Raw genomic sequence first — 20,465 nt, forward strand, 5'->3', positions numbered from 1 at the left:
CACAGGTGGGAAGGGGAAGGAGAAAGGAGAGAGGGTTTAAAGGGATTTTTAATTAAGCTGCACCAACAGAGTCTTGAGTAACCCAGCTCAAGGTGAAATTCTGGCAGGATTCAGCCCTGGGAATGGGATTGCCACAAATCTTTGATAAAATGAGCTCCCATGGAGCCTCCTTGGGGAGGAGGGTGCAGTGTGAGATTCCCTTTTCCACAATTCCCCACCCTGCACCCCACAGGAGAGAGGGTTTAAAGGGATTTTTAATTAAGCTGCTCCACCAGAGTCCTGAATAACCCAGTGCAAAGTGAAATTCTGGCAGAATTCAGCCCGGGGAAGGGAATTATTACAACTCCTGGATGAAATGAGCCCCCATGGAGCCTCCTTGGTGAGGAGGGTGAGATGTGAGGTTCCCATTTCCATGATTCACCCCACAGGGAGCTCTGGGCAGCGGGGATGATGGATGTGAAGAACACCCCGAGTTACCTGTACTGGCTCTTCTGCCAGTTCGAGCTGATCACCTGCAGTTACCTGATGGAGCCCTGGGAGAAGGTGCTCTTCTACTCCTTCAACCTGGCCCTGCTGGGGCTGCTGCTCTACACCACCTATGTCTGTGTGGCTTTCCACGCCAGCTCGGCCTTCCAGCTCCTCTGCAGCTTCCTGGGAAACCCACGGGAAAACGCTCTGGGTGTGCTGAAGTAAAAAACCTCCACCCCACTTCGGGGTCAAAGCGGTTCCTCATCCCGTTTCTCTGCTTTATTCTCTCTTCGTGTTCTGCTCTGGCAGCAAATTAGTTTTTGCTCCAATCAATCCTTGTTTTTCCACTGTTTGCTTCTTCAAGAGCTTTCAGTTTTAATGATCTGCTGGAATTACAGAGCTGGGACAGGAATGGGACAAGAGTTGGGACAGGAACAACCCCCTTGAAGATTTTATCATGCCAGGGGAAAGGAACAACTTCCCTGAAGATTTTGTTATTCCGGGGAAAGCTGCTTGGGAATGGAAAGTTTTCATCTGGAGAAAATGATAGAGAAATGATGGATTTGTTCTTGTCTGCCAAGAGGAGATGTGCACACAAAAAAATCTTGGACTTGGGGGAGCTGCTTCCCTGAGCTTGCTGTGTTTTCATGGAATGATTTCAGGATTTATTCCCTCTCCTTGATTGTTTCATACAATGAATTTCTCCACTGGTTCCTTATCATGATGGGAACAATTCATTAAAAACGTGAGGACGTGCTGCTGTGAAAATTTATGATGAAATTCTCAGATTCTTGGGCTTTATAAAAACGGATCAATTTTGGTTTACTTCGGAGGATGAGTAAATCGTGCGCATCATATAGAGAATATAACACTACAGATTCACTTGTGGTAGGGTTTCAGTTGAAAATAAACCCTCTAAAAATGAAAAAATACAATGTCTCCTTTTCTCCTAACCCTTTACTCCCTACTTTACACTTTCCCTGTTGGGCAGAGTCTGAAACACCAATTCCTGAGCTGTAAATAATGAGCTGGATTTGGCTGGGACTGCTTTTGTTCCAAATTCCATGACTCTTCAGCCTTCAAACCAGCAGATTCCTGTGCTGCCACGTTCCTGGAGCGGGCAGGAGCTGCACTGGGGATGAGCTGGAATTGAGGTTTGAAATCCTCAGGAGATGAAGGGAGTCGAGCAGCACACACAGGGTGACACAAATCCTCATTTTCCACCCACACTGAGGTGAGTTTGGGGACTTTTTTTTTTCCCAAGCTCCTGGAATGTCCTCTCCTTCCAGAGGATGGGCTGTTGCTGTAGGTGGCAGTGCAGGGGCTCAGGGAATGAGGCTTGGTCACAGGAGGCGACAAAACAAAGTGAAAACATTCATTATGTCATTTGGCACCTCCGCTGCTTTCCCAGTTTATAATTACGGGGAAATAAGGTAGGAGATGGGAATAATTTCTCTGGGAAAATGAGGGCAGCTGTGCTCCAGTCTTTTAACAATCCCCAACTCTCTCTGAGTTTGTGAAAAAAAAAAAAATCTATTCAATAATTTCAAATTTGGATTCAATTGGAAGTTTTATTTAAGCAATATAATTGACGTCATAATTAGTGTAGATTTGCTTTCATGCTTAGTCTGTACATTATATTTACATTGATATTTATCAATATAATTTGTATTTACTGGTGTTTAGGGACAGGAGGGAACACGCAGTATTTTAATTATATCAATCTCTTTATGGAGACAGTGTTTTTTCCCCAGCCTGTCAGTCTCTAATAGAGAAACACAGGCAGCTCTTTGCATGACAGGTGCAAAATCTGTATTTCTCAAGATCATGCAAATAATTATTGCTCAAGATGTGCCTGGGAGTGAGGCCAGGGCAGGAGCAGGTCACCCTCAATTCCAGCAGAGGAGTCCCCACATTTCTGACATCCCGAGCGTTGTGGGCATTCAGGAATCCCGCAGCAGGCTGGAGGAGCAGGAACTTTGCCTTGTTTGTTATTGCTGCCCTTTCCCACGTGGGGTTCGTGGGTTCCTCCAGGGCCTGGAGCCTCTTTTGCAATAACTGGGGTAGGACTGGGGCAGGATTGGGGTAGGATTTGGGGCAGGATTTGGGGTAGGATTGGGGCAGGATTGGGGTAGGATTTGGGGCAGGATTGGGGTAGGATTTGGGGCAGAATTTGGGGTAGGATTGGGGCAGGATTGGGGCAGGATTTGGGGCAGGATTGGGGTAGGATTTGGGGCAGGATTTGGGGTAGGATTGGGGCAGGATTGGGGCAGGATTGGGGTAGGATTTGGGGCAGAATTTGGGGTAGGATTGGGGCAGGATTGGGGCAGGATTTGGGGCAGGATTGGGGTAGGATTTGGGGCAGGATTTGGGGTAGGATTGGGTCAGGATTGGGGCAGGATTGGGGTAGGATTTGGGGCAGGATTTGGGGTAGGATTGGGGCAGGATTGGGGCAGGATTTGGGGCAGGATTGGGGTAGGATTTGGGGCAGGATTGGGGTAGGATTTGGGGCAGGATTGAGGTAGGATTTGGGGCAGGATTTGGGGTAGGATTGGGGTAGGATTTGGAGCAGGATTGGGGTAGGATTGGGGCAGGATTTGGATTAGGGGGCTCTGCTCCCATCCCCAGATCCCAGCTGGGCTGGAGGATCAGGACAGAGCCAGGACAGCACCAAAATCCAGCAAACCAGGGGCCAAGTGGCAGCTGGAGCTCCTGATTCACTTTCCTCATCACTCCCTTTTCCCTGCCTGTGCCGAGACTCCAGGATTTAAAATATTTCATCCCAGGTCCAGTTGCCATTTCAGTTCCCAACACTGCCTGGGCAGGCTCCTGCCAGGGGCAGATTTGTCAGGAGCTCCAGATTTGTCAGGTCAGGCTCAGCTGGGAATGGGATCAGGATCATGGGAGGGTTAGGGTGGAGATCAGGGAAAGGTTCTTCCCCCTGGGCACTGCCCAGGGATGCCCAGGGTGGGATTTTCCACATTTCTCCAGATTTTTCCAACCAGCTCCACTCAGCTGCTCTGAGCTGCCACAACATTCATTTTTTTCCCACCTGATGCTGAATGTTCCAAACCTGAATGAATGAATGCCTGGGTGAGGCAGGAAGTGTTTCCAGAGGACCGGGAAATTGAATATCCCCTGCACACCCTTCTCTGAGGGTCAGCTCGGGGGAAGTTTCTGTCCTGAGGTGTAAAGAGAACATTCAGCATCACTCAGAATCCCTGCCATGTGAAAAGGAAATATTTCAATTGCACAACTTAATTTAACTGGTTCAGTGAGAATGGAAACTAAAGAACAAAATAGGAACCAGCTGCTAAAATCAAACTGCTGGTGCTGCTGGCCGGGAAGCCTTTGATGTTTCCAGCCAGAACATCCTGGTGCATTCCCAGCAGCCTCACTAGGAGGGATTTTTATTGTAGGATTTTCACACCTTATCTCCCATTAAACTTTAAGCTGCGTTTTATTGCTCCAAAGAGTTTACACTTCCTAAAGGCATTAAAGATGATTCTGTTCACTTGGAATTTTACCCCCCTTCTGCTGCAGATAGCTTTAGTTTGTGAAACTAAAGAGAATTCCTTACTCCTCCTTGTTGCCGTCATTGTTTTGCACCACAACATCTGCACTTGGCTTTATTTACTGCCACGTGTAATTGCAGTCCTTATCTTTGCTGTTCATTACCCGACCTGAAAATCCTGCTTGGAAAAACGAACCTGTCAGCGTTTCCCTGCCCTCTGCATCCCACAGGACATTTCCATCCCGCAGGGATTTGCTCAGAGCAGGAGGGGGGAGTTCCCAGATCTGTTCGCTTTGCCAGGGCTGACCTGAAATTCCTCCCTCCTCTGCTCGGCTCCAAGTTTCTGCTTCACTTCCCTGCTCATGAAACTGCTTCATGCAACAGTTGAGTTCCAGTCTCCCTGAGACAGGGAATTCCTCCTCCCTGCACTGCTGACATTCCCATTTCTGACACAGAGCAGAGATGTTCGATCAAATGGGATTTACGTGGATATTTTTCCATTTTTATTTTTTTTTTTCTCCAGGGATCAAGGTGTGGATCACCACCTTTAGAGCACAAAGTGTCAGCAGGGTGTGCAAACATCACCAAACATTTCACAGCTTCAGGAGGTTCCTTCCATCTCACAAATCCCACCGAGCAGAGAGGAGTTTAAAACTGGCTTTCAAGGCTTTTCACTCCTCGTTGGGGATTTGTGTCATCCAAAAGGGTTTCATTTTAGGAAGCTGAATATTTAAATTGCACAAAAGCCCTTCGGTTTCTGGCTTTACCATCAGGCTTTGGTTTTATTGTGGAACTGAAACCCTGACAAGTTTTAAAATTAATTTCCTCTTTCTGGCTTGGCTTCACCAGGTTCCCAATTTGTGTTTAGGAGGAAATGCAGATTCTGACAGCGACAAGATTCTTTGTTCCATGATTATGTCCTGCAGTGAGCTGCAGGAAACATTCCCAAACCCCTCTGGATTTCCAATTCCCACCACTCCTTTCACTTGCTCTGGAGGTGCAGCTGGAATAAATTGCCCTGAGCTGAGATAAATCTGCAGAAGGAGCGTTTTGCTGCCAATAAATCCTCCAACACCAAGCTCAAAGCGGGTTTTGTCTTCTTTTTCTTTAGCTTGGTGTTATTTTGAGTTTAAATATTAAGAACTGCAGGGGCACAGAGAGCTTTTCCTGAGTTTTTGGACACTTTTTTCTTGGAGCAGGGAACAGCTCCTGGGCCCCTGCAGGAACAGTGACATCAGGTGGACTCTCACGTTCAGCACAGGCACATCTCGATTTTTTCTATGGATGCTCCTGCAGGAGAATGGGATTGGATCCATTTCTGACTCTTCCCACTGGCATCCAGTGAAATCATTCCAAAAAAATCCCAAAAATCCAACTGAAGGAATCTGTACCCTCGTCTAATTTTTAATGGAAAACTTCCTGACACAACATTCCTCTGGAATTCCCTATTTTAAGCTACTTCCAAGAGTAAGAGACTGAAGTAACACTGATTTTGTTGGAAGCTCCCAAAATTGGCCCAGGAGCTGTCCCTGGAGTGCAGCCAAGCTCATGCCCCTGGCCTGAGGTTAAAAGTGCTTTAAAAGTGAAATATTTCACCTCAGCAATTTCCACCTGACCCATATTTGGCAGCCCTGGAGCTACATCAGGCCATCCTCTCACGGAATTTTAAAGCACTTCAAGGTGAAACCATCACCTTAAGCTTTTCATCATCAACACACAAGAGTTTTATCTAGGAAAAAAGAAATCAAAAATGAATGTTTGCACTCCCCAATGCCCTTTTCCTGTTCATTTCACCCCTCAGTTATCCAGCTTTTGTGCTGTAAGGTCAGACTTTTACACAACACTTTTTTCCCACCGTTTTCTCTGAGCAAAACTTAATTCCAAAGTTCTGCACAGGTTCTCCCGTGACTTCCAACCCAAAATTCATCAACATCTGGGTGGAAATGCATCGTTGAGCAGTTCTGACTTGAAATCCTGGAATGATTTGTGGTACAAAAGGAGCTTGTTGTGGCTTAATTCAGAGATTTTCAGGAAGAGATGCAGGGCAAGTGGCAGCTTTTTATCCATGAAAATTAAAGCCTTTGTAAACTCCAGTGGCAGTGAAAATATTGGCAAATATTTAATTTACTGGACACTCCTTAAACCTCTCTGAGCTCCCAAAGGGGCACTGGAAATTTGAGAACTTAAAAAGAGACCCACCTTTGGTTCTGGGGAGTTGCTCCAGCCAAACAAATCCCACAAATCCAATCAATTCTTGGATTCGTGGCTTCAAGATCTTTAAATCTTGCAGCACAAAAATCTTTTCAGACAAAACTCCTGCTGAAAGACCCATGAAAGCTTTTCCAGGCTGGCAGCAGAGCAAGGAAAGGGGGGAAAGGAAGAGGGAGATCTTTAGGGATAAACAGGATTAGACAACACAGCAAAAATCCAACATTCCTGGGTGATTCCAGGAAGGAAAACAGGGAGGAGGAAAAGGACTGATGAAAACAGCAGAGTTTAAATCCAGTTTTTATTACTCCCCACTCCATCACCTGCCACCAACAGGGAGTTTTTTATTCAGGGAGTTTATTATTCAGGGAGTTTATTATTCAGGAGTTTATTTTTTCTGTCCTCTTTGGGCTTGCAGAGTGCAGCTGGATTTTTTTTTAAATGAACTCAAAAAATGATGCATCAAAATATCTCCAGAGGCTTTTAATTCTTTATAGCTGGTTTATTAATGAATTGCTGTGCATGTTGTTTTTAATCCACTGATCCAGAGATGGGATATAGTTTAATATTTATCACCCTCCACAGGATTTTCCAATCTTTTTGATCAAGGGCTTTCCAGGAAAGTTTTCTTTGTGTAAAGGAACAGAAATTAGAGTCTTGAGCTTCCCCAAAAAATGGATATGTGGAATAATCTACCAGTGTCATAAAAGGCTTCAAACCAAAAAATGGGGAAAAGCTTCCCCACGTGAGAAATTAAAGCTGGAACAGTAGGTAGGGACTCTACCTAAAATCCAGGAAACAAGAATAAAATCTTTCCCTCTGGACATCTTTCCTTTTTTTCTCCACTGCAGAAATTGCATGGAAAGATCCTTCAGGGATGGGAGGGACTTGTGGAATTTATATTGCAACGCTTCCAGCAGAAATTGAAGTTTAATTGCTGATTCTCTGGAATATCATCCAGAAAATATGAATTCCAGGCTGTTATTTTGGGGGAGTTTTGTCACTTTTTCTGGCTTTGTGATGGTTAATTCTGGTCTGGGGAGTTTTTGCTCCCCAGGGGAATATTTACTGCACGTCAGGCTCAGTCCTTACTCTGTCAGCATTTCTGCTCCCTCCCCTCCAGTGGCGTCCTCGGAAATGTGGAGATCTTCCAGCATTTCAGCCAGGCTGATCCGTGGGGCTCCATCATCATCTGTGTCACTCTCCACTGGAATATCTGCATCTAAAAACACACAGAAAAAAAAAACACCCAAAAAAACCCAGCTAAGCAAAGAAAACAACCCCCAAAACAACAGAGCAACCCCAAGGGAAAACGGGGAGAAAAATCAAACCAATATTGCCAAAACCAACCAACAAACCACAAGACCAACAAGCAAAAAATTCCTCCTAAAAACTCAACACTCCTCTCATGAAACAAAAATGAATTCTAGATCAAATCCTTCACCCAGCAGAGATTTTGGGTGCAGGAGGAAAGTTCTTTTTCATGTTAAAGGCAAGGAAAGAAAACCCATCAAGTGAAACACATCTGTGAAGTACTTTACAGCATTTCTCCAGGCATGAATAGTCTGGAGAATGCAAATAGAGAATTTCAGTAAAATTATTCTGCCTCCAACATGATTTAATTACACCCAATGAAGGAGTTAAAAAGGCCTTACTTCTGTAAATGTTGATATTCTTCCTTATGGTCTCATCCTCTTCCAGATCTTCCAGGAAATCCTGGTATTGTCTGTAAAAGATGTGGGATGGATTTACTCACTTTTCCTTTGGATTGGTGGAAAATTCATCCAACAAATTAAAACCACAGAAACAAAAAAAAAACAACCCATTGGACCTGAGAGCACTCCCACATTTCCACCTCATGATTTGTGGAAATTCATGCAACAAAGTAAAACCACAGGAACAAACCTCATCAGACCTGAGAGCACTCCCACATTTCCACCTCATTCCCGCTGCTCTTTCACTCTCACCTATTAATTCCCAACTCATTTATCTCTAATTTTCTCCCTTTTTTTTTTCCACTCAGCTGCAGGTTATTTAGAAGCTGCTGCTGCTGCTGGAGCAGCTTTGTCACTGAACACTGAGCAGATACTGAACCTTTCATCATCTGTGTCCGTGGCTTCCCTGTCCCTTTCCAGCTCCTTCAGCTTCCAGTTCCTGCGCCGCTGCCGCCTGGAGCGGTCGTAGCTCTTCTTGATCAGCACCTGCAGGGAAAAGCAGCTCCTTCTTCCACTTCCACAAATCCCAAATCAGCCCCCAAACCCACTTTGGGCATCTAGAACCAGCTGGATTGGCACTCAGTATTTTTATAGAGATGTATTTTCAATGTAACTCGGTGTAACGTTGGATTTATGACAGGGAATTTGTCGGTTCCAATGTTTGCAAACAGTTGGAAAATGGTCCTGAAGAGACAGGCACACACTGGATTATAAAAGAGTTTTCAGTGATTGATAATAGGAAAAAAACTCCAACAATTAATGAATTATCTAACCATGGGCATTGGTTAAATAATTAGAAAAAAAATAGATAATTGGAAAAGAAAAACCCCAACAATAAATGTATAATTTGACCATCACTCAAATATTTAAAGAAATCATTCTTCAAATTTTTCAATTGTTAATATCCTCTCTTCCTTTCCAAACAGTTGGAAAATGGTCTTCCTTTCTAATGGTCCTGAAGAGACAGGCACACACTGGATTATAAAACAGTTCTCAGTGATTGCTAATGGGCATTGGTTAGATAATTAGAAAAAAAAAAGATAATTGGAAAAAAACCCCCACCCAACAATAAATGTATCATTTAACCATCACTCAAATATTTAAGCAAGTAATTCTTCAATTGTTAATATCCTCTCTTCCTTTCCAAACAGTTGGAAAATGGTCCTGAAGAGACAGGCACACACTGGATTGTAAAACAGTTTTCAGTGATTGGTAATTGGAAAAAAACCCCAACAATTAATGAATTATCTAACCATGGGCACTGGTTAAACAATTGGGAAAAAAACAGATAATTGAAAATTGGGGGAAAAAGAAAAACAATAAAGGTATCATTTAACCATCACTCAAATATTTAAAGAAATAATACTTCAAATTCTTCAATTGTTAATATCCTCTCTTCCTTCAGGCTCTGTTCATTACAAAATCCTCCTCCCTCCCAGCCCTGGGTAATGGAGAGGACTGTACAGAGAAAGGGATTTTCTCACCACATCAGGAATGTGCTGAGGGTTCATCTTGTTGGCAAATTCATCATTTAAGTTGCAGTTGGCCAAGTCGAAGCTGAAATAGAAACAGGGGTTTTTATTCCTCAGTGTATCATGTCTGTGTTAAAGGGCAGCACAGTGCAAGTGCAGCTCCTCAGGAAGAGAAATCTTTTCAGATGAAGGCAAACAAATAAAAATCCACATTATTGAGCAGCTTTCATAAACCTGAGTTTGGCTGTTCCCAAATCCTGTTCTGTTGGCACTTCCCAACCTCTGGAATCCAAACTGCAACATCCACTGAGGTTCTGCTGGGCTCACAACATTCATTTGTTTAAACACAACGTTCATGTTTAAACCTTTTGAAGCACCACCTGATTTGCCTAATCTTACAAAAATTTCACGTTCATTTTCACTCTATGTGATATTCAATAGCAAATAAACAATTAATTGGTGCTTTAAAAATCCTTCCCATCTTCTTGTGGCTAAAATGTCATTCCAAACTGCTACTCTGAAGGGAACCAGCTCTCTTATTTCTAACAATTTTTACATAAAAACTCCTTCTAGACAAGTGATTTCCTGGACTAGGAGCAGGATGAGTCCACCCCTTCTGCTGCTTTCATTTGTAAATCAGAACAGTTCAACACTTCCTTGATAACACAGGAATTCAGTCATTAAATAATAATTTCATAGAAGTTTCAGGAAAGAAGAACTGACCCCAAGACCAGGTCTCCAGGATTCAGGATGTGCCCCAGGTGAGTACAGCAGAAATATTGCTGATCTGTGTCCAGCTCTGAGGTTTTCCTGACCCAGGCTTCAGCCAGAGTGTGCTTTGGGAAGGGAAAATAAAACATTTCTTAACTAAACCCAGCTTTAACCCCAACACCTGCACTGATTTCAACCCTACTCCTCATTACACTTGTGTTGCTGTATCAAACATCCAATGTCTCCCTTGCTACTCCTCATTTCTCATTAAATAAAAGCAAGGAAAGGGACATGGCAACTCCTGGGAATTCCCAAAGGCTGTTCCTATAAACAGACATCTGGTTTAGCTTTTAACTGAGAAGATTCATTAATTCTGATTAAAAAAGTAATGCTTCAATATAAGTAACTCAGCCATTAGAGCTGCAAAGTGAGTATTTCAATACCCAGGAACAAGCAGAGTTTAAACTCTTCAAGAAGAATCCCTGGAATTCTCATTGTGCCTGTGCCATTTCAAATCCCAAAATGATCCCCAAAAAAAAAGCTTCCGCCAGTGGCAAGATCCAGAACAGCCCAATCTGACCATTCCAGGCACATCCAGATCATGAATTCAGCTGAGCAGGAGCCCCAAAACACGAATTCAACAGAGAAATTCTCACCTTGTTTGATCGAGCCCCTGCCCCAGCACCTTTTTTCTTCTCGTGGACCCTGCTGATGTCCATGATGATGAACTCCTCCAGCTGCTTGGGGTGGAAGAGGCTGTTGAAAGGGTGACGCCAGTAGGTGTTTCCATCGATTTCAGCAACTGCAAAATGGTCAGGGAGAGAATTTCTTGTGAAAAAGGAACCACAAATGAAAAGGAAGGCAACTGCCAGACACGTTTTGTTCATCACTGTAACACAATTATTTAGGACATGGCCCATTATTGCTGCAGGAGCAGCCTGGTGCCTTGGGAAGGCTGAGCTGGAACAGAGACTGGGCAGAGCTGGGGAATAAAGTTGAGATTTATGGAAAGGCCTTTAGGATCCACTTTGGGCAGGACAAGACCCTGGGCAGGGCCACATCCAAGGTGGACAAAAAATGGTCACAAAACGGTCCCAAAATAGTCACCAAATGGTCCCAAAATGGTCTCAAAATAGTCACAAGATGGACCCAAAATGGTCACAAAATGGCTGACCGGTCACAAGGTCTCACACTTTTATAGGTTTTGCATTTTAGGGTTTAATTGTCCCATTACAGTTTCAGTTGGTGAGGTCTCATCTTTTTTGTTTTCTCTCTTCAGCCACCCTTGGTTGTGCTTTGGGGCTGAAAGTTGTCCTCGGTGTGCAGCAGGAGAAGGATTTGTTTTGTGTCCCTGCTGTGTGCAGAGCTGAGTGACACTGACTGTGAGCTCAGAGCTCACCCCTGGGCACCACAGAACCTGGAATACAGGGAAAATAAAACTTAAGGCACCAAGCTGATCTGTGCCAGACTTTGCTCAAAGGAATTATTCCCTGGATCAATCCTTTCAGAGAGATTCTGCTGCCCAAGCTCACCAGCACAGCACAGAAATTCTGGTACTGAAGTGGTTAAAAAATTTAATCCAGACGCCACCTAACTGTAGAGGAATAAACCTGACACAGGTAAATCCTCAGAACATCCAGGAACTCAAACTGAGCCTACACATTCTGGGATCCTATTGGGAATCAAGCCTGGAGAACTCTTAGTCCACTACAAAATTTCTACTGCATAGATAAACTGAACAAAATTAAGGTCCAAAACTCCAAGGTTTTGTGGAAACAAGCCAACCATAACTGTGCCAGCAGGACAAGGAGGTGCTGAGGAGAAGGGCAGCCTTACTCTGCAGAGTCCTGGGGTCGATGAGGTGGATGGTGCTGGTCACTCTGATGCACACACAGATCTGGCTCATGTTCCCCAGGCTCTGGGCCAGTTTGGGGGACAGACACACAACGTTGTCCTGCAAACCACACAAACAGTTCACATCCCCACTTCCTCCATTTTTAACCAAAACCTCAGAAATACCGTTTTAAACATCGTCTTTTCATCGTATTTTCATTTTTCCCAGCCAATACCCCCCAGTAACTTCTACATTTCCCACATGGATCCATCTCCCAAACCCCACAATGTGGCCTCCATCTCCAAATCCCAACTCTTCCCATTCCCCCTCTCTTTTGTTTTGGGAAGAAAACACCCTGAAGATGAAGCAGAGGGAAGTTACCTTGCATATGGGAACAATTTCCACAGAGAAAGTGCTTTTGTAGTTGTAGACATTACTGTGAATGTCGTGGGAGATCAAACGTTGGGAGGATTTGGATCTGTAAACGAAAATAAGAGTTTTCAGCAAAGAAGAGAGACATCACCTGGAACAGAAGATCCTTGGAACAAAGTGTCTGTATCACAAATAAAAATATTAAGGAAAAAGGGCTAAACTTTACCATGCCTAAGTGGAAAACATGGGATTTTTGTAGAAGGGATTTCTGATAAAATACATATTTCTTACACTCACACTTACAAAATTATTTTAAAATGAAGGATTTAAGACAGTTTCCCAAAGTTCTGAGTACCCAAGGCAATGCACACGAGGGCTGTACCTGGATGGAACTGTACTCTGAAGGAAATCCACCATCTTCTGGGCATGTTGCTTGGAAGAGTAATAAAAATCCAGGCCATCTGAAAAGAAAGCAAAGAAATCTATTTCTATTCTATTTTAATCAAATACAATTCATAAGCTTTTCTCTACACAGCTCCCAGCACACACACACACGGCAACATCCATCCTAAATCCAGGTTTATTCTGCCTCCAGACCCACTCACCATGGATTTCTTTGATCCTTAGTGTGTTCTGATGGAGCCTGTGCTTCAAAATCAGCTGCTCCAAATAGTAAAAAGTCTTCTTGTGCACAGTCTAAAACAAAGCAAACACAAAAGCATCCAGGTTATTTAAGAAGTATCAAGTACAAAGCAGGATTTCAAAAGAATAAACATTTATATGAAGAGATCACCTGGAGAAGGAACATCCAAATAAACAGAAAAATTTCTGAGTGCCCTACTTATAGCAAATCATTTAAAGCTTCCATTTCTCATTTTTGTGTAACTGGTTGCTAGAGAGATCTATTTCTTTTAAAGCAGACTTAAATATTTGTCCCACTGTTTTCAAACTACTTTAAAATACAGGAGGGTATTTAGTTATCCCCATAGCATTATTTTAAAGAATGTTTTATTATAAAATAGATTTATTTTAAAGAAAAAAATGGACAGCAGAGTAAGAAAAAATTCAACAACCTTCAACACAAAACCATATCCCTGTGGCTAAGTGTGAGTACATTTCTGCCTGAGATATCCAGGAGATCACCCAATTCTTTGCCTGATTGTTCTGCCACCATCCAGCAGAAATCCAGTTTGCCTCTACCTTTTGCCTGACTTGCACCACAGCTTTCCAGAAATCCTTGGCTTCAATCCTGTGACAGTCCTCACACATCTGGGACTGGACAGTGTACTCCACCACAAACACCTGCTGCAGAACTGCCCCATTTATCACCTGCAAAACAAAAGGTTTATGCTCTATCTGGGTCACAAATAATAGCAGTTTTCCCTCATTTTTACTGGAGCAGACAATTACTTTCTTCATTCTGATGAATGGCACTTTAGTGACAAAATTTAGGCAGGGTGAAATCTAATAATAAGAAAAATAAGAATTAAAAAAAAATTCCTGCTGTTTGCCATAAAAGCTTTTTAAAAGCCACCGGGAGAAGGCTGTGCTCCAGTTACCTCTTTCTGGACAGTCAATTTGAGCTTCAGCCTCTTGGAATGTGGTTCTGTCCAAATGAATCCTGCATCAATCAGCCGGACCTGCCCGTGGGGAAGGACAAGAGCTCAGTAAAAACAACACTAACTCCAAAAACACCGACACTCCACAGTGAAGAGGTGGATAATCTTAATTAAAAACATATGTATTAATATCCCAAATCCAATTAATAGTGCTTAGTTAGAGGCTGATCAACATATAATAAAGGTGCTCGATCTCAGGCCTTTCCCTGTAAAAATACTCTGATCCTAAGGGATGCTTTATGCAACTTAAAAGATGTGAATTGAAGTTAATCTATATGAAGACCTCTGCAACCCTTTTTTATATCAGAATGTGAGAACAAATATTGCATAAATAATTTCTGAAACGTGCAAAAACCTCTGAAATTGAGGTACATTAAAAACACATCAGCCTCCTTCAGTTCATTCTGCTCAGCTCCCATCTCTCCAGTAACAACCGTGATCAGGCTGTGAAATCCCAGTGGGATCAGCTTCTCACCTTGCTCAGGGAAGCTTTGATTTTCTTCAGACACAAAGCCAGGAGCTCTCTGGATTCCAAGGCACAGTGGATCCATGTTCCTGGAGGCTGGAGATACCTGGGACACAGAGAGCATTTGACAGCATGTGAAAGCTGCTCCAGCACCTTAAATCACTCCAAAGATGAGGAGCCATTTCCAAAGCTTTCAGTTTAGTAACTAAAATGCAGCTACAACTTTTAGGATCATAGAAAATCATAGGAAAGTGTCTAAGGTGACTGAGTTCATTCCCTCAGCACTGCCAAGACCACCACTAAACCACATCCCCGAGTGCCACATCCCCAAGGCTTTTAAATCCCTCCAGGGATGGGGATTTCAGTGCCCTGGGCAGCTGTGCCATTAAATCCCTCCAGGGATGGGGATTTCACCAGTGCCCTGGGCAGCTGTGCCATTAAATCCCTCCAGGGATGGGGATTTCACCAGTGTCCTGGGCAGCTCTGCCATTAAATCCCTTTAGAGATGGGGATTTCACCAGTGTCCTGGGCAGCAGTGCCATTAAATCCCTCCAGGCATGGGGATTTCAGTGCTCTGGGCAGCTGTGCCATTAAATCCCTCCAGGCATGGGGATTTCAGTGCCCTGGGCAGCAGTGCCATTAAATCCCTTTAGAGATGGGGATTTCACCAGTGCCCTGGGCTGCTGTGCCATTAAATCCCTCCAGGGATGGGGATTTCAGTGCCCTGGGCTGCTGTGCCATTAAATCCCTCCAGGGATGGGGATTTCAGTGCTCTGGGCAGCTGTGCCATTAAATCCCTCCAGGGATGGGGATTTCAGTGTCCTGGGCAGCAGTGCCATTAAATCCCTCCAGGGATGGGGATTTCAGTGCCCTGGGCTGCTGTGCCATTAAATCCCTCCAGGGATGGGGATTTCAGTGCCCTGGGCAGCAGTGCCATTAAATCCCTCCAGGGATGGGGATTTCAGTGCCCTGGGCAGCAGTGACATTAAATCCCTTTAGAGATGGGGATTTCAGTGCCCTGGGCAGCTCTGCCAGGCTGGACAACCCTTTTCAGAAAGAATTTTTCCCAATATCCAAACTGACCCTTCCCTGCGTGTCTTCTCCTGCCAGGGAGCTGTGCAGAGGCAGAAAAGGCTCTCCCTAAGCCTCCTTTTCTCCAGGCTGAGCCCCTTTCCCAACTCCTTCTGGCCAAACCTGGGCACTTTTGCCTCCCTAAACCCCGACACTGACGCATTCCCAGGGCATCCCAAGGGCACCATCCCCAGCGATTTGGCGGCCCCTCACCTCTCGCACTGCTTGCAGAAATGCACCGTGCCCTGCTTGGGGATGCCCTCGGTGATGTCCACCTGGGCCCGCAGGCAGCCCACGCACATGTTGGCCGGGTTGGGCGGGATGGGGACGCCGCACTGGCAGCACAGGCTGGGACACAGGGACAGAAGAGAAGCACAGTCAGTCAGTCAGAGCCATAAGCACAGGCACAGCCACCCCGATCCCCCCGGCAGCGCTCACATGTGTCCCTGCGCCGGGGCGGCCGGCGCCGGCAGGTACTCCATGGCCGCCCAACACGCGGCGCTTTCCGGCCGCCACAGGAAAGGGAGGAGACGGCGGAGCCCGGCCCGGCCCGGCCCGCGGGAAGGCGGAGCGACGGGGACACGGAGAGACGGGCGGGTGTCATGGGGGAGCCGTGAGGGGACGCGGAAAGGGCGGTGACGGCCCGGGGAGAAACGGGCAGGAACCGTGAGGGAGCCATGGGGGAACCGTGAGGGGGCCGTGAGGGAGCCGCCATGGAGAGCCGTGAGGGAGCCATGGAGGAGCCCTGAGCGAACGCGGAAAGGGCCGTGAGGAGCCATGGAGAAATAAATGGGCAGGAACCGTGAGGGAGCCATGGGGGAACCGTGAGGGGGCCGTGATGGAGCCGCCATGGGGAGCCGTGAGGCAGCAATGGAGAGCCGTGAGGGAGCCATGGAGGAGCTCTGACGGAGCCCGGAAAGGGCCGTGAGGGGCCAGGGAGAAATGGGCAGGAACCGTGAGGGGGCCGTGATGGAGCCGCCATGGAGAGCCGTGAGGGAGCCATGGAGGAGACCTGAGCGAACGCGGAAAGGGTCGCGAGGGGCCATGGAGAAATAAATGGGCAGGAACCGTGAGGGAGCCGCCATGGAGAACCGTGAGGGAGCCATGGAGGAGCTCTGAGGGAGCCCGGAAAGGGCCGTGACGGGCCATGGAGAAATGGGCAGGAACCGTGAGGGGGCTGTGATGGAGCCGCCATGGAGAGCCGTGAAGGAGCCATGGAGGAGCTCTGAGGGAGCCTGGAAAGGGCTGCGAGGAACCATGGAGAAAAGGGCAGGAACCATGATGGAGCCGCCATGGAGAGACAGGCAGGAACCGTGAGGGAGCCGTGGAGGAGCCCTGAGGGAATGCAGAAAGGGCCGTGGAACCATGATGGAGCTGCGATGGAAGAGCGGGCAGGAACCGTGAGGGAGCCATGGAGGAACCCTGAGGGAGCCATGGAGAGGCGGGTGGGAACCGTGAGGGATGTACGCTGTTACAATTCATTAATTAAGAATTACATGATACTTCCATTTACAAGGAAGAGCCGGTACAGTCTGCTTGGTTTATATTCCATTTGTGATGTACCATAAGCAGCCTTTGGAAAGGAGGAGCTGCCGTGGCAGGGGGGCAGAAATAAATGACATTTAAGATTGTTTCCAACCCAATGCATTCTGTCATTTTATGATTCTGTGATACCAAAGTTTGTTTGTGGATCAGCATTTCTTTCCTGCAGGTTGTGCTGGAGAAAAATAAAGCTGGATTGCATCAACACATGGTGTGAGATTTATTTGATGTGGTAACATCCTGATGGAAACGAAGAGTTCTTTCACTCGGGGACTGAAAATCACAGCCTGTGGAGCCGTCTGTCATGTTTTTAATTCTTTGGCACATTTTTCTTTGGTGTGCTGCTTGTGTTCACACAGTTACTCACTTCTGCTCCTTTGAAATTAAGTTTCTTTGCAGATCTCTCTGGACAGACTCTCTATGGACCATATTATTAAAAACAATGAAAGGAAAAAGCACAAAAAAAAAAATGCTTCCCTGCTCTGAAGTTTTGTTTCAGAACCTCTGCTGCACTGTGGGTGTGACACAGTTTTTACTTGAAGCCCTGATGAATCACTCGATCTTTGATTTAGGAAATAAAACACTTGGCATTTGGAGAGGAGAAGGACAAAGCCTGTCCTTTGTGGAAGCCACATCTTTGAAGTCACTGGGAGGAGAATTGGACCCTGACAATGCTGGAAAAGTTTCCATTGCAGATTGATTTTCTTATTTTCTCCACCTAGTTTTGGTGCTCATTTACCAAATCCCACCTCAGCTCAAGGCACAGCCTTAGTGAATATCAGAACTGGGCTCTTTGTGGTCATCAAGTTACTTTGTGTTTCTTCTGCAAGCTCTGGTTGTCCTCTGACTGCTGTGGAAAATCTGTGTGTTTTAAACTGTGTTACAACCATTTCTGAAGGACTTTATTATATTTTTTTGCACAAAATGAGGTAAAAAGCGAAGCAGCCTGAATCTCTCCCCTAGTGAAAGCCATATCAGTCCGTACTGATTTGTGTTTTTCAGTGAATATTAATTGTTATGTTGATTTTATATAGGAGTTTTCTCCCTCTACTGCCATATTCTTTCACAGCATTTGGAGGATCTGTGTGATAGGCAAGGACAGCAAGCGCACCGTTTAAATATATGTTAAATGAAAAAACGTAACACTATTTGAAAACAGCTGTCAATATAGATTTGCTCTCAGGCTTATTTGCAGGTGGCTGGGCCCTCAAGAAAGTCCCTGTAGGGGTTTTTGGGAAAACTCAAGTGCCAAGGCCAGAAAAACCAGGAGACTGTGCCAGGGACAACAGCTCCCAGCAGCTTCATTTCCAGCAGGAATGTCCATTAGAACAATGGAATGGCGAATTCCTGGGAAATATCCCTGTGATTAATTTAACAGACACCTGAGGTCACTATTCCCTCACATTAACTGGATCCAGGAAAGGAGGTCCTGGGTCCTCTCCTCCAGCTGGAGCTGCTCTGACCTTCCCAAACAGGGTTTTTTCGGGGCTGCTGTTTTCATTACCTGTGCTCATTTCAGTATAAAACTCCCAGGAAGTTAACAACAGAACCAAACAGTGTTTTACACTTGTTTTTCCCTATTCACTCTCATATAAATTGGGGGTTCAGGGCAGTATGTGCAGCACCTCCACTGTCACAAACAACGAAAATATCCTCATTTAACTGTAGGATTTTAGTACCAGCATCCAGATGGAAGCATGGGAAGGGCTGGGCAATAACAATAAACCACCTTTCTGATCTTTACCGGTGCCCAGTTTAGCTCTGAGGAGGATCCTGGTGACACCCAGTCTGTGTTTGGAGCGGTTGAGGTCCTCAGCCTTCACACATTCCTGACAATTTTGCTCCTCCTCCTGTTGCATGAAGTCACAATTTAGAGGATCGGAGCGGTTTCCATTCCGACACAAGAGTCACCAGGATTCAGAGAGGGGAATTAAAGGCAGGGCTTTTTACTGGAGCTGTTTCAGGATCCGAGGTGGAGGCAGCAGCTCCCGGTGCCACCAGAGACATTCTTGGGCAGGAACAGCTTGTGCCTGGCCTGTGTGTGGGGTGACAGCTCCCAGGTTATTCCAAGCCAAGGATCTAACTCCCGGTTTGTAATCACACATCTCCAAGCTGTCGATTCCTTTGGAAAGCAGGGCTCTCTTTACTTTACACGGATTGCAGCTGGGAAGTGGCAAACCGATCATTTCAGCAAGGGCTGCTGCTTCAGCTTGTCCTCCGGGGTCTGAACGGGAGGAAAAACATCCCGATTCCTCTGGGACACGGCTCATCCGAGGGCTGCTCGCCGTGTGTTCACCTGCACTAAATTTACTGGGATAATGCTCCAGTTATTTTCCAGTTCTTGCCTATTTCTTCGCTTCCCGTGAGGAATCCAATTAGCAATCCAATTTCTAGTGCGAGCCACGAGCATTATCTCTGCTGAACTTCGGCGGCAGCAACAAAAGGAGCCAGAAGAACTCCTTTAAAATAGCTTTTGTGGCGGGGTTCGGGGTATTGTGACATTCCGCTCTCAGCAGATGGGGAGGTGAAACTCGTGTTGCATCAGCGACTTTAATGAGCGTTGTCACAGCGCAAATACCCGTGGGTTGGCTTCCTTTTCGTGTGTGTGTGTGTGAAAGCTGCACGTCAGACATGGATGTGGTGCAGGGATAGCTCTGGAAGTGCTGCCCTGTGTCAGCAGAGGGGGATAACTCCCAGCCCTGCTGAGACAGCCGGGAATAGCTGAGTGCTCAGTGTGCCCGGGGCAGAACCGCTGGGTTTGTGCAGTCAGGGGAACAAACAGCAAACTCTGCTTCCTGAATCCCTGGAACCTTTTAAAAATTCCTGCTGTGTCTGTCGTGGCCTTACAAACAGCGGGATTTTTCTTGGTAGCCTTTATTAAAGCAAAAATAACCCAAACCATATTGAGCTGCACAAACAAGGAGATATCCCAGATTAATGAAAGTAGGTTTGGATTAGATACGAGAGAGAAGTTGTTCCCTGTGAGGTCCTGGCACAGGGTGGCCAGAGAAGCTGTGGCTGCCCCTGGATCCCTGGGAATGCCCAGGCTGGACAGGGCTTGGAGCAACTTGGGATAGGGGAAAAGTGTCCCTACCTGATGCCAGGATTGGGATGGGATTTAATTTCACTTCTAACCCAAACCATTCTGTGATTCTGTGAAATTGTGATAACTCAAACATCGTGGCTTATCCTTCCTCGATAACCACAGACAGCCATGGCAAAGGTTTCCCTTTAAGGCAGAGCATGGACAGGAGCCAGGAGGTGTTGCTTTAGTCCTGGTGTGTTTGTTACCAGCCTGCCCTAGGCCTGAACCTCAGACTAAGAAATAATTGTTTTAAAAAGGTAAATGTTTGCTCATCAGAACACGAGAGGGATCTGAGGATGATTGTACAGGAGCTGTTTGCTTTCCACTGGCCTTTGGTAATCTTCCGTGTTCCAGCTAAAACATCTCATCCCATTAAAGGAATTGTGGT

At 45.7% G+C, this 20,465-nt stretch overlaps 1 protein-coding gene across 1 annotated transcript; it reads right to left on the reverse strand.

The window, feature by feature from the left end:
* Positions 1-6,671: 6,671 nt before the first annotated feature.
* Positions 6,672-15,950, reverse strand: NMD3 (NMD3 ribosome export adaptor). The gene is made up of 15 exons (XM_066325691.1): positions 15,889-15,950; positions 15,664-15,798; positions 14,389-14,485; positions 13,854-13,934; positions 13,495-13,623; positions 12,900-12,990; positions 12,677-12,755; positions 12,304-12,400; positions 11,925-12,042; positions 10,745-10,890; positions 10,101-10,213; positions 9,390-9,462; positions 8,285-8,391; positions 7,846-7,916; positions 6,672-7,412 (listed from the first exon to the last, which is right to left on the reverse strand). The coding sequence occupies exons 1-15, from the start codon at positions 15,930-15,932 to the stop codon at positions 7,279-7,281; spliced, it is 1,515 nt and encodes a 504-aa protein (XP_066181788.1). The 5' UTR covers positions 15,933-15,950; the 3' UTR covers positions 6,672-7,278.
* Between the last annotated feature and the right edge of the window lie 4,515 nt (positions 15,951-20,465).

This window comes from Sylvia atricapilla, chromosome 10, assembly GCF_009819655.1.
Source record: "Sylvia atricapilla isolate bSylAtr1 chromosome 10, bSylAtr1.pri, whole genome shotgun sequence".
Taxonomy (NCBI): domain Eukaryota; kingdom Metazoa; phylum Chordata; class Aves; order Passeriformes; family Sylviidae; genus Sylvia; species Sylvia atricapilla.